This window comes from Tachypleus tridentatus, chromosome 13, assembly GCF_004210375.1.
Source record: "Tachypleus tridentatus isolate NWPU-2018 chromosome 13, ASM421037v1, whole genome shotgun sequence".
Taxonomy (NCBI): Eukaryota; Metazoa; Arthropoda; class Merostomata; order Xiphosura; family Limulidae; genus Tachypleus; species Tachypleus tridentatus.
The window spans coordinates 79,776,595-79,791,345 of record NC_134837.1 but is presented as its reverse complement, the minus strand read 5'-3'; the positions used below and the strand labels follow the sequence as shown (position 1 = coordinate 79,791,345).

At 30.5% G+C, this 14,751-nt stretch overlaps 1 protein-coding gene across 5 annotated transcripts in view; it reads right to left on the bottom strand.

Moving 5' to 3' along the window:
- The window catches only part of LOC143240423 (ubiquitin carboxyl-terminal hydrolase 9X-like), a 147,666-nt gene that overhangs the window by 36,540 nt on the left and 96,375 nt on the right, over positions 1-14,751 (bottom strand). For all 5 annotated transcript variants that reach the window (XM_076482835.1, XM_076482838.1, XM_076482839.1 and 2 more), the window contains exons 32-37: positions 12,613-12,765; positions 11,944-12,154; positions 10,640-10,761; positions 6,336-6,437; positions 5,602-5,780; positions 351-524 (exon numbers count right to left, since the gene is read on the bottom strand). In XM_076482835.1, the coding sequence (XP_076338950.1) occupies positions 351-524; positions 5,602-5,780; positions 6,336-6,437; positions 10,640-10,761; positions 11,944-12,154; positions 12,613-12,765 (941 nt within the window). The remainder of the gene's footprint in view (positions 1-350; positions 525-5,601; positions 5,781-6,335; positions 6,438-10,639; positions 10,762-11,943; positions 12,155-12,612; positions 12,766-14,751) is intronic.

Genomic DNA, 14,751 nt, shown 5'->3' with positions numbered 1-14,751 from the left:
TAACTTACTGAAATGGTCATTTTATTCATAACTGTGCAACAAAGTTCAAAACAACTTAGCAATACTATTATTCAAGATATTTCCAAAGCAAGAATAAAAATACTTAAAAAGGTAGGCAAGGATTTTAACATTACTCTATTTCACATCTTTCTCATAACAGTAACTACACTGTAATTGTAGTTACTTTGTCACTGAAATAATTAGATTTTGTAATCTTCTCAAAGGTATTACTAATTTTAATAACTAGTTTTGTATTGGTTTAAAGTTCCTGAATATTAAATTATAGTATATATGCAAATATTTAGAAATTGCAATAGTTAAAGTTTTCTAAGAGCTATCTAATATCTCACCTGTGTGGACAATCCTTACAAATTTTTTGGTCAGCAAATGTTCCACCTAATATTTTGGATAAAATGCTGTGTTGGCCCAAAGCTTTTAAGGACTCATCTAAACTATCTACAAGACTATTAAAAAACTCTAAGGCATCATGTTGCTCTCGAAGATTGACAGGTTCACCCCAAAGTCTGATAAAAGAGAAAAAACAAATACCAATGCTAAACAGCAAATTATCAATACAACCTCCACATGATTTAATTTGTTTTTGTTTGTAAATTTTTTTAAAGATTATAAACCAGAAGATTCATTTGAATGTCTTTGGATTAAAAAATAGTGTATGAAATTTGCACCAAATCATCTGGAGGTCTGGCAAAATTTTAACCTATTACTGGCCTTCTTGTCCAATAGAATTTTGATCAAGGATTTAAATTCCAAATAAATTTTCCCAGCACTTTACAACTTAAAACAATTTCCTGCCTGTGCCATACAGTGACATTTCTGCAAAAAACATGTTTTATTAAAAGTAAATAAGCCTAAGTCATATTAATTCAGCATCTCACATGTTTCCAAAAATTATCTTGGCCTTCACCTTCCTGGCCAGGCTGAAATACACATTAAGTTACCTAAGAATGCTTGAATTAATCTTAAGAGTGATCCATTGTTTCCACTGAGAATAAAATACATAAATCATCAGTATGAAATATGAACATTTAAAACCCAAAAAATAATTTGCTTAAGTTTTTTGTGATTAAATAAAATACATCACCAATCATAAGCGATGGATTATTGAACAGGTCTTCACCTTCATAGCTAATCCCAAATACATGACAAATTATTTTCTAGAGATATACTCCAAGGTCACTTTACACAGAAAATAAAATACATAAATCATAAATAAGAAATATAGTCAGTAACTAAATACTAGAAAATAATTAGCTTGCAAATCTTGTGATTCAATAATCATGTACAATCATTTACGGTTATTTTGGTAGTGAAACACTTTTCACAAAGTAACTTTGCTGCCAATCATCTTCTGCTGTTTGTAGATGATGATTGAGTCATGGAAATAATGTCAATTTATGACATTATTCAATTTATTATTTATACTACTGCTATGAGGGAAGTAGAACTGTACATCTATGCTGCAAAACATGAGATGATAGGATATTTCTTTTTGTCTGCGTGGTTGTAAACTATACAAATTCTGCAGTTATCCTCACAGCAATGTTATAAGCACTAAAAGAATTGATCATTGCAGAGGAACAGGTTTACCAACATGTTATTGGTTTTGCTGCAGATGGAGCTGCAGTAAACATTGGGGCCCAGACAGGCATTGCAATGGAGTTGAAACAGAAAGTTCAATTATCCCAGTACCTTGCATAGATCACAGAGTAGAAATGGTTGTCAAAAATACAGTCAAAGGATTGAATCATCAAAATGTTTTACGAGTTCTTTTTGAGCCTTTATTTGTACTACTAAAATTCATTACTAGCCAAGGTTGGGCTGATCAAATCAAGAAAGGTGAAAAATGCTGAGAAAAGGCTCCCTACACACACAAATATGAGGTACATGTTGGTTGTAACATACAAATATAGCAATAGAAAACCTACTGAATGAATATCTAACATTGATTGCACATTTGAACATTGTCTGAAGCTACTGCCTCTAAAGATAAAGTAAATGGTTTTCTCAAACATTTAAGATCAAGAAAGATGATTATCTCATTTAATGTCAGACATCATATCATCCTTGAGAGAATTTTCTGAAGTAATACAGAGGCAGGATCCTATGTGATGTTTCTTTGCTCCTAAATATAAATCTAGAAGTGTTGCAAAGATATAGAATACACAATGGACAAGCCCTTCCTGACTTATTCAAGGACAGCAAGCAAGAGGACTTCACAATTCACTGCGATATCAGAGAATTGCAAAATGATTTAACTAGTTTCAGCATAGACAGAAAGTTTCACCAAAGTGCCTTAATTTCTCATCTTGAAAAAAGGTTTGGAGATCTGAATGACCCACAGATCTTGGTGCTTTTAGTGTGCATTATCAATACGTGGCCATTGAATAACAAAAAAACTCTTAATAATTAAAAGTTTGGTTACAATGAGATCCAGGTGCTCTTAGTTCATTTGCAAGAACCACTCAATCAGTGCACACTGTTAAGTCCAGATATAGTTATGAATTAATGAATCACCAAAACAACAGTTGTTATCCAGTCTGTGACTCTGACAAAGTGTCAGGCCTAATCAAAGGACTGACAATACAGCAGTTTGGCAGGAAATGTGGTGGCAAAGTAGACATGAGATTTTTCTTAGAATCATTGATCTTACTCTCAAGCCTGCAAGCACGTAGTGATGAAGTAGAGTGTGGATTCAGTTTATACAAACTACTGCATACAGACTGGGATTCAACAAGAGACTGTATCAAACCTTATGAGGATAAGGTTACATACAACAAGCATAAAAGAATATGATACTAAACCATCTATGGAGATCAGCTGGCATTAAATAAAAGCAGCCTTAAACAGCTCTATATGGACCACAAAAAACTAGCAAAAGGCAGATGTAACTTCAAAGATGAAATATTAATTGCTCTGGAAGGAGTGTGACTTAGATGATACAGAGAGTAAACTGATGATCATCATACATGAAAAAGTCAGTCCCAAATCATTTTTATTATGACGACAGTTACATTTTGATAATTAAAGCTGATGATTACCTGAGTTTATTGATTACTTTGTAAATCCTTTGAATAGTTTAGAAGTGACATAGTTATATGCTTCTCATAAAATTGAAAACAAACAGGTGAAAATGAGAAAGCTCAAACTGAAGAAGCCAATCTCAAATGATTTTCATTATGATGAGTATTACACTTAAGCCTCAGGTAAGAAGCAAGATTTAATAATAAATGTTAAGAGTCATGCCATCAATTGAAGCTGAAGTTATAATTGGATCTTGGACCAAGAAATATAAATAAGTCATTTCGTAACAATATATAGGCTTTTTGGGGGAAAAAAAAAAGTGAAAGTTTTGACCAGAGCTTAAAAATACTTAATAATCAACAGGAACCAACAAGCACTTCCACTCACTTCTAGCTCAATATTCATTGCCGTGAACTATAAAATATTCTGACTTTATGTATAGTCATTTACTTTTATCTATCAAGACACATAAGAGACAAGTAGCTGAGTTAATTAATTTACTTTTAAAAAATCTAATGTACTATGATTTGTTTGTTTGGAATTTTATACAAAGCTATATAAGGTTATCTATGTTAGCCATTCCTAATTTAACAGTGAAAGACTACAGGGAAGGCAGTAAGATATCACAACCCATTGCCAACTCTAGGAATGCTCTTTGTTCAATAAATAACAGGAATAACTGTTACATTACAACATCCCCCACAGTTGAAATAACAAGGATGTTTGGTGGGGTGGGAATGTGAACTCGCAATATGTAGATCACAAGTCAAGCAATCTAACTACCTGGCCATGCCATGCATATTATGATTTGAACACCGAAATATCAATGGAAAAATGTTCCAAGCATACACATATAATTGCTAACTTTGCATTAAGGTGAAAAAAACTAAAATGCAATACCATATTATGAAAACAAGGCCACGCCTAATTTAGCAATCAAAATTTTGAACAAGTTATGCAAACAATTGTCTGATTAACTTTGTTAAGTAAAACAAGTACTTCAGCACAAAAGACTTCAAAATGTTATGTGCTGTGGAATGAATAAGTAACTACTTATTATTATTATAATAAACATATCTTAAAAAAATATTTCCTCACAGTTTTTACCATAACTTAATAAAGTACATGTTTAACTCTCTCAACATGGAATAGGTTGAATTGACAGACTTCATGAACAATCTGTACATGTTCTAGTTTCCATACTTTTCATACAGAATGTGTTATCTTCACAAAATTTGGTAGTAAACACTGCACGCTTTTTTGGATCAAAAAATCGATTTTTTTTACTAATTTGAGTGCAAAGTGAACTTTAAATTAATATTTAAAAATTTTTTTGTTTCAAAAATCCCCAATTTCATATAAAAATCTGTTACCTGCTATTACCTCTATCCTAACAATATATTTGGTTCTTCAGCCAGTAGGTGCAAATCAAAGTATAATGGAGAGTTGTAAAATCAGAAATCAAATGAGCAGCTATGCCCTTTTTTCTTTATTGCTGGTCATGTAGCTACAAAGTACTGTAAAGTACCATAGGAGTTGCTATGTGACAAAGATTGATATTCAGCATTTTTCTTCATATTTTCTTAAGAAATTAAAACATATATAGTATTAAAATTTGAATTACAAACTGCTTTTTGATATCAATTTCATTGACACAAGTAAAGTTATGTAATAAAAATTTGAATGTAACTCTAAAAAATCATGAAATGTGCTCTTTAACCTGTCCACAGCTGAAGAGTTAACAAATATGGAAATATTTATGAACATTTAATGATGCCATGAAATAAAAATTGAAAGATACAATGTTGATTGGAAAAGGTGGAAATGAGAATAATAATTTTTTCTCTCCATAAACAGAATTTATGAAGATATTAAGAGTATCTAATGTTTTTAGCTATACTAGTGAACATAACTCCAAGTTTATTGGCTCCTTCAGCTGCAGATGAAATATACCAAATGTTTATAATTTAGAATATTACATATACATGAGCATATTTACAACATTTATGATCAAGAAACTAATCACAGCATGCAACTAATACACTAATGCCATAATTAAACAATGATATAGATAATTCCAATTTAGTACTTACTCTACCATTGAAAATTCAGCAGTGATTTATTCAGTCTACTACTATATACATTTTTTCCTGAGATCAACCCTCTCAAGACTCACAAATATCTGGAGTTTGATCTTATAATTCTACTTTGGATAACCAGATATGAAGTGAACAGGGATGCACCCTGAAAGAGATAATACTACTCTTTTCTTTACATAGCCATCAACTATCTTAGTCACATTCAGATTTTCTTCAGTTTTAATTGGATCTTCTTGTGATGTTAAGAGCTGTCAACAATTACTGATGTCTGTCATTTGTGTTCTCGTCGTTTGGTCCGTGTTGCTTTAAATAAAGACTAGTTTGTTTTTTTACTTTATCATATTTCATTAAGTCTCTCTCTAACTCACTCAGGTATTCAGATTTCTATCTTTCTTGTTAGTGTAGTTACTTTTACATGAAATCACTGAAACTGAAAATAAATAATATTCAACAAACTTACTTAAAATGTTTCCAGAACCCTCTAGGTATATAGTACTGTAGCTTGCTACATGCCAGGTGACCAAAAATAGCCTGTACTTGTTTTAGCACACCTAAATTGTACTCCTTTCTTGAACCTTCTTGATTTGGATGCTTCTCATCAAACTGCTCACTTTCTCCAGTTTCAACATTACTTTGAGCCTTTGAAAAACAGGAAATCTTACTTTACAGTTACTGCCATTGGAATATTATTCACCAGCATTACTTTGTTCTTTGTTTTTTTTTTGTGGCACAGTTTCATGATTTTGATTCTTTGTCTTAAGTATATTTCAGTGAACAATAGCAGCCTCATGGAATTTAAGATTCTGTCATGTGACTAAGTTTTCCAAGTGAAATTTCTGATGAATGTAATCAGTGTGTATAACACCTAAAGAAACACTCATTAATAAAATTAAAAAACCCTAATAATATTAAATTGCTTCCTAAAGTTTCTTAGTATAATGTTACTGTGATAAAAATTGTTTTACAATTAAAATGTGACTAAAACTGACAGACTCTCCTTGAGTGCAATATATCCATATATATTATTTAAAAAATATGCCCTAAATTTGCAATAATTTTAGTGAGCTGTGTTGAAAGACTAAGAAATACACTATGATAGGATTTACATTTCAAGACAGATTGTTTGCAGTAATTCATGTAAATTCATACACATGCTATTAATATTTTAACACAAAGTACAATGACTGATTTTACCTCATTATCTAATCTTTCTTCTCCAGAAAAATCTTCATTAGGATCAGTAGCAGCTCCTTCAATGGCTAGAATTTCATTTCTTACTTCTTCTATCATATACAACTGTTAACAACAAGAATGTTTATGTAATATATAAATCATATTATGTTAATTAACATTTACAAGGTGCAATATTTTTTTTCTAGAATCATACAAAAACAGATGTTGAAACCCAAACACAGTTTTGCAATACTTTATATGCAATTTGAGTATTTTTAATTAAACATTATCTTTCTTTGCATGTATTACATTACAGCTTGTAACTTACCAAATACATATATGATTAGAAATACAAGAATTAAATACCAATCATCTGTTCAATGGTTTCCAGCAGACTTTGTCAGATACTATTATATATCATGAACTACTATTATAGACCTTTAGTTTTCAGATCATTTAACAACATGATAAAAGATTAGGACGATACCTGAATAAGTAGATTTAATAATTTGTAACTTACAGTTATACATTATTTGTATATATATTCTAACTTTCATTATTTGTTTTCTTTTTAACTAAGAGTATAAATTAGATCTAGTTTGAACTTGGAAGCAAAAATTATTTTTCACATGAACATTTATATTATAAATGCAAAACAAACTAGAATAATGTAACTGAAATGTGGAAAGACAAAAATAACACTTACTTATGCTATCTGAACTGCATATTTATCATGCTAATACTTTGATACTGAAAATACAGAAACACTATTTTCTAGTAAGAGTTGTGCAGACTGATATAAATATTATTTTCATTATATAGAAGTCCTGTAGATGCTTAATGTTTTCATTCTAAGAAGTCTATATGAGGAATGTCCAGCTTCCTTCAGATCATGGACTGGATAGCAGTTTTAAAACATACTTGCAGGCAACAAAATATGAAGTAAAATTGTAGTTAATGATTCATATTTTAATATTATCTGTTTTAAGTTTGCAAGGCAATAAAAAAAACTCCCTTAGTATAAGAAATTTTATTTTATTCCTCCCCCCAGACATTTCTTCCCTAATGTATTCACCACCTCTTCAATAAGTGCAAACTTTAACATATTTTATTCACTATAATAACTTCATCACTCAAACAAAGCATAATTTTCACAGCGTTGAATCTTGTTTTGTTACAGGACCATAAAATAGATAATTAGACCCTTGTCACATCCACCTGTCCTATCTTCTCTTTCAGGATTTGTTAACAGTTCTCTCTTAGGTTTAATACTGTTATTTATAACCAATAGAAAGCCAAAGTTTTCATCTATTAACTGATGTATTATATTACATTGTTTTCTATACAAACAATTTTCAGTTTCATTCTTTAATACAAGCTTTGCTCCCACTGGAAAGATATCAGTAGCTTGGTTGAATTGGTAAAAATTCTTGTCACATAGTTAAAAAAGCCAGAATTAGTGGGAAAAAGTAGGGTCAAGTGTCATCAATAAAAAAGAAAGCTCGTGTATGTATTTTATTTGTTTTTCATGTGTATTCTACATTATAAAATTAACTAGAATGCAAAAATAGGAAACTCTTTAGGTTAGTTATGGTTAGATTAGGTAAAATAAATAATAATAACAATAATATAGTAAAAGAATCAAGTTTTTGGACAGTTCATAGGCCAGATTTAATTACACTTTCAGAACTCCTCATGGACCTGAAAAAAACCATCTCATGGGCTGCATCCAGCCCACAAGCCATACATTGTACATATCTGGTCTATATGAAAAGAGGTGTAGAAATCAACTAGCCCTATACCTGGGATTTCCAAATTTTGAGTTTGGGTTACATAAATTTCATAAGAACTGGTTAAAGGTTAGTGCAGCTCTGTCTGATTGAAGTGTGTACATGTGTTTTAAATCCAACTTTTATGAAACTATAAATTTACAAATATGCAACATGTTTTTGTTGTTGTTTTCTTTTAAACCATTATAAATAAAAAGTACTTTTAAGTTTTAAAACAGGGAGCAATTTGTATGCTGAACCAACTTGGTTAATTTTCAGCCCCAGTTTATGAAAAAAGATCTATTTTTGTATAAACACTGTTCAAAATTATATATTGTCAAGACCTTTCAAATTATTAATTGTCTAATGTTATTGAAATTTATGTAAGATCAGTAGCCTTTCTATTAATGATAGGCTAATTCCTAACATATAAACACATGCATAATGTAATAATCAACTTGTAATTAAAATTGTAAAACTATTTAGTTTCATGTTCATAACATTTTCTAATGTATGCATTTATTTTTTAATTAGAATAATTATTTTAAAATAAAAAGTTTTACTGACGTTAAATGGAACAGCTATATTTGAGCAAAATCATTCAGATCAATCATTTCGAACTCCAAGATCTTTTTTTCTTAGTTACATTGGAGAAGAACATAGTCTAACATATGGTAAACTGTTGTGTGTGTGTGTGCTCTTTTTGGTTTGTTTTTATATTACTTACATAAAACTGAATAACTTGTTCCGAGAATTTACATTTGTATATATTATGAATTACATTACATTTAATACTTCAGGAATTTGAATGTCACATATGTAGACAGGTTAGCATGCCCACAGATTTTACATCAGTACCAAATATGCTACAATAAATCATTTTTAGTTTTGTAATATTGTAGAAGACAAGGCAATATATGTACTTCTAATGTGTAATAATTTAGTTATACAGGGTGTTCAGAAAGTCACTGTGCAGTTTTGTAATAATAGTTTATTCAGTCTATTTCAAGCCAGCAACTGATAGCAGTGTTTAGAAACAAAATAAGAAGGATCCAGGCCTGTATTGATGCCAACGGGGGTCACTTTAAACATTGTTTATAATTGTCATTCATATGTAAACCTCTTGTATTCTATATTGAAACATGTCTGTTAATAAATATATAAGTGCACAATGACTTTCCAAACACCCTGTATTAATGAAAACAAAAGTCTGACTTAATCCCTATAGTTCTCAATCAGGTTAACTACAACTGTACTGGCATGCATGCTTTTTTTTTTTTTACTTCAGTTGGTGAAATGTGATCATAATCAGTTTCATCTATTATAATACGTTATTATTTTTAATACAACCTTCTGTATTCAGTCCTTATGGTTTTTCCAAGAAGTGTATTTAACAGTATTTCAACCCCATTTTGCCTGCCATATCCATTATATCTGTTAGTTACATACTGATAATAAAGACTCAATTTCATTTGTCAAAGCACATTATTGACAGTTCACCCTCTATGTGTGGCATAATCTTCACAATTATTCACACTGTTATGTCTATTCATTAGCCATGTTCTCTACTGTTACAGCATGTGTAAAGTTGATCAAATGACAGGTAACTGACAGCCTCAGAGAACAAAAATAACCATACATTTTGGCTTGAACTAGTTAAATTAACCTATGAGTTTATATCATGAATGAAAAAAAAATCTGTACCTATTTTCTAGCTACTATCTTACTTTGATGCTACTCTACCACATACAGTGACTAATACTACTGCAACAATGCAAACACTTGTAGAAGCACATTTGCTCACATCAGATAAAACTTGCTTCCCTCACCATCCCACTCACAATTAGAGGAAAGAAAGAGTTAATTAAACTGGTAAAAAAAAGTTTTAATATCAGCCTTTCAATTTAAAAACTGGTTAAATTTAAAGTAACCCTTTAGAGCATAAATGGTAGGTATCGTAGTAATAAACTAAGGCTTTATGTAATTCCTGAACCATGTCTTTAAATGGGATAACACTTTGAAGATGAAAAAAACATTTAAAAACACATCTGACATGTTGTTAACAGCTCAGTATGACATTCTTTTCTGCACTTCTGATGAATGAACTCTTACAGAAACTCTGGCCATTATGATATGTATATAAGAACTGAACCTCATAGATTAATCATCTTCTCACAATTTTATAAGTACTTAGTAATCAAAGGAACTACTACTTTGAGTGATTAACAGTAATTACAAATTGTTTTTTCTTGTTTTTGGCATATAAAGTTACTCAGTATTAAAGAAAACTAAAAGCTAGGATACAAAAGTATTCAATGTAGCTAATGTTCAAACATACAAGATAACCTTAGGCTTGATAAAGATACAAAACCTTCCCTCAACAAAATAGAAACTGTAAAGGAATATGTTTTCAAGCCATAGGGTTTTGTCCTAAAATTTATTTTTTTATTTTTTGGACAAAGAGCTAGTTATGGTTACATGTAAATAAATAAATAAAAACATAGAATGTTAAAATTACTTATAATGACATGTTTTTAAAACATTATACAATCCTACCTGTTGTAATACTGAGTTCATATAACAAGTAGCACCCGCATTCTTAAGGCCCACAAAACCCCTTGGTGGACGTGGGCCTACTGGGGGGAGATACTCCCATTCTGTTAATGCCTGTTCATTTTCTAAAGATACATTAAAGAAAATAGCCTTGTATGCAAAGAACAACTCTCCTCACTTATACTGTGAAGTAACTTACTATCGTAAAGTATAATTTTACTTCTGTGGTTGAAACAAAACAATAAGCAACTAAAACATAACATCAAATCTACAAAACACAAAGTTTAGCTAAACATATAAAAAGTATCCTTGTACCAAATCTCACATAGATTTGTCAAAATATGGTCAATTTATTGTCCAAAAATCCCAAACTTATATTTAGAAAAAAAAATACTACACAGCAAATCCAACTTCTTTGTATGTTGAGCTGATGGGCACATGAAAATTTATATTTGTGCCAATTTTCATCTTGATTTCTGTAAAACAATTTCATATGAGCCCAAAATACACATTGAGTTGTTTGACCTTTGACCTCAAAATTCTTAAGTTTTAGATTAAAAAAAAAAAGGTATTTGGGTGCATTAAATCAAGGTACAGCCCTACCAAATTACAAGTCAATCCTCCAAGTCTGGAAGAATAACAAACAACAACAAAACAATATATTTCTCTACAGAGACAAAAATACATCACTTAAACACATATAAACTCACATTTAAGCATTTTATATCATATGGAAAATGCCTAACATTTTTTTCACTTAATACCCAAGTAACTCATCTTAACAAATACTACAAAACATAAGTTGTAGTAGAAAAATTAACTTACATGTTTTAAAATAAACATAAAGCAAGAGAGAATCCTCAACAGCCACTGCACTTTAAATTATTTTTAGTAGAATTAGAGTAAATTAATGTACAAGACTTTGGGTATGGTCTAGCACATCAGTCAAAAGGGTTTGACTCAAGTCCAAAACTGTAATTAGATCTCAAATAGATCAAGAGATGATGGAGTTATGAGCTAAAAAGTTTGTACTTGAAAAAAAAAAAAAAGTAACTTAGAGCTGTTCTACGGGATGCTACACCACAGCTAAAAATAACTGCTTTAATTTTTAATCCAGCATAAGAATTATGAATACTTTGAGTTTTCTATAAAACAACAACAAAAAATATAGCTCAGTGTTCCAAATATAGCTAACAATATATTTTTCAGATTATTCTATTATGATTTACATAATGTGTACCAAAGAATTTGGTCTATTAAAACAAATTTCTAATTTCTGGCATAAATGACTAAATAAAAGTACCTACCAGAATAAAACATTTCAGTTAACATGTCTGCAAGAATACGAAGATTTGGAACACAACCTGTACAAAGTGCTGCCAGCAAATCAAAGGCTGCAAGTACTGAAGCTGAGGAGGAACAAACTGGAATAGCCTGTTCTCCAGGGAGCTCACCACCACTTCTCTGAAACTGAACTATGACCCGTGAAGCAGGGAAAATAAAATCTTCCATCAATTCCTGTTGTACACAAAAGTGTTTAGTTATTAGCACATGTATTTCACATTCGTTCTGTGCATATACACACATATGTATTTATTATTATAATCAACACATGGTTTACAACACATTTAAACCTAGAAGTACTGGATTTTGTAACATTTAGATAAAAAAAATGAAATACAGTATTTATAACAACTGTCTGCCATAGCTGGGAAAAAATATAAACAAGTATCTATCTGTAATTGATTTTATGTAATAATTCAAGTGTTTACGTAACGTAATTGAATTTGTAACTATACATGAAAAGGAAACAAAGAGCAATAAAAGGATATAAAATATTTCCAGTATTTCTTGTTCATAAAATGTTAAAAGCTACAAATTTCATTACAACCATATGTTTTGTTTATTCTGGTATGCAAATGTATCCGTATTTATGTTTTATTTAATTACAATCAACATCAACAAACACTACCCACTTTAATTAAATTTCCTCGTTTGAAAGAGGTATCAGCTCCAACCTCAAATTTTTTCTCTGGACCAAGAAAAGAAACAAGTTCACGTGTAATTCCAAGGTGTCCTTCCAAAAGTACTTCATCTACTTGGCTACTGCCTGTAGTCATGACGTTTTCCTGGAAAGTAAAGAGACATGCAACTTTATTTACTTAAAGTGACACAATAAAACATTTTCTGCACAAGTCTCTCTACAATTTTGCTGTAATTCAATGTAGTGATTATTTGTTTGTGTAAGTGATCTTCAGTAATTTCAAATGATATATAATTACTAAATTTTTTTTTTATGGTTAAGATGAAAATATTTTCTTTATTAGTTACAAGTATTTTCATATTTAGATAATCATCGTAAAAGCAGTTACTGCTTATGAAACCAATTTTTTGTTTTGCTATTTTCTTTTATGTCACTACTAATCAAGTTACAAAACTCTTGGAGTATACCTAAACTTTACTTACTCAGAAATTTTGTTTTCAAACACAATTGCAAAGAGTATAGTTACAAGTAGTAGTGTTTCACAAATGCACAAAAAGCATATGCAAAATCATTCTACAACCTTACACATAAGCCTTGTGATATTTTCAAGTATTTTTGTCAAATAGGTAATCTAATGTTAAATTCTGAAACAAAAATATTTGTGAGTTTTTATTAGAAAATATGTCACTGTTTTATAACAGACAAATAATATTATATGATAAATTTCATTAAACAATATTCATGTGTGACATCATTCAGAAACTAAATTAGACCTAAAATGAAACACAAACATCAATGTTCTTACTAAAGGTAAATAAAGTTGTCTGGCCTGATATAGTCTGTCAGTGAACATGTTTATATAACTGATGAATTGCACAAAAATGTGTTTATCTCCTCTTAAGATTAATTTTAGTGATTTTATTTTTGGCCAACAGTTTTACACATAAATGAGCCATCATTAATAAAGTGTACCTGTAGTTTTGTAAATGCAAAAACCATGGAGAACATCAGTTACGCATGGATATATGATGAAAGTAAACATGATGGCATAGTTGTTCCTAAAAGTCTTTGTGGCACAGGTGTGTGTACTGTCAAATAACAACACATACTGATTCAAAATACATTGTGAAAAAATATTGGAAAATCAGTAAAACACATTCCTCTTCACAAGTACTGATACTTTGGGTATAAGTGAACCACAGCTCATTTCAATTGAATCTATGGTAAATGTAGTGAAGTACTTCCATTTCATAGTTTTGCTATACTATTGAATATAAACAACACACCTGTCTCAATAACATAAAGCTGACGTTAGAGACAGCGCACACATTGTGTTTCTCAGACAGAAATGGCTTTAAATTTAAATAATATATTGTGTTGATGATAATATTTGATAAATTAAAATTACCTCTGCATATTTCACAACTTTCACATATGCAATTTACCAACATTTAAGATGCAGGATGTCTAATGTGAAAAAGTTATTGGTTCTTCTCTAAACCTTTTGGGTCCCAATCAAACCTGAACAGCATAGAGTGTACACTATTATGCAACCCTTCTAATGCCATCTATTCACCTATCACTGTACCCTTAACTGTTTCTACATGAGGTCAGTGAATTTCACTGACCTTTTAACTCCAAAATAAATAGTTTCCATGCTATAACTTTTTATAGGATATGTGTACCTTCACAAAATATGGCAAGATTTCAGTAAACATTATCAGCCTTTTATACATAAAAAAGTGAGATTTTTAAGAAAGTGATTCTACTAAAGATTTGTCTGTGAATATACAAAACCGGACTTTTGACTGCTTTGAGTGCAAAATGATTTTCCTGTTAAAATTAAAAATACTTTTCTCCATTTGAAACTTTTCAAATTTCATTTGTATAACTTCTAATGCTGCCTATATAAATACCAAATGGCTCAGCATGGCTAGGTGGGTTAAAGTGTTTGACTCGTAATCTGAGAGTTGCAGGATCGAATCCCCCTCGTACTGAAACATGCTCACCCTTTCAGCCGTGGGAACATTATAATGTGATGGTGAATTCCACTATTTGTTGGTAAAAGAGTAGCCCAAGAGTTGGCAGTGGATGGTGATGACTAGCTGCCTTCACCTCTAGTCTTACACTG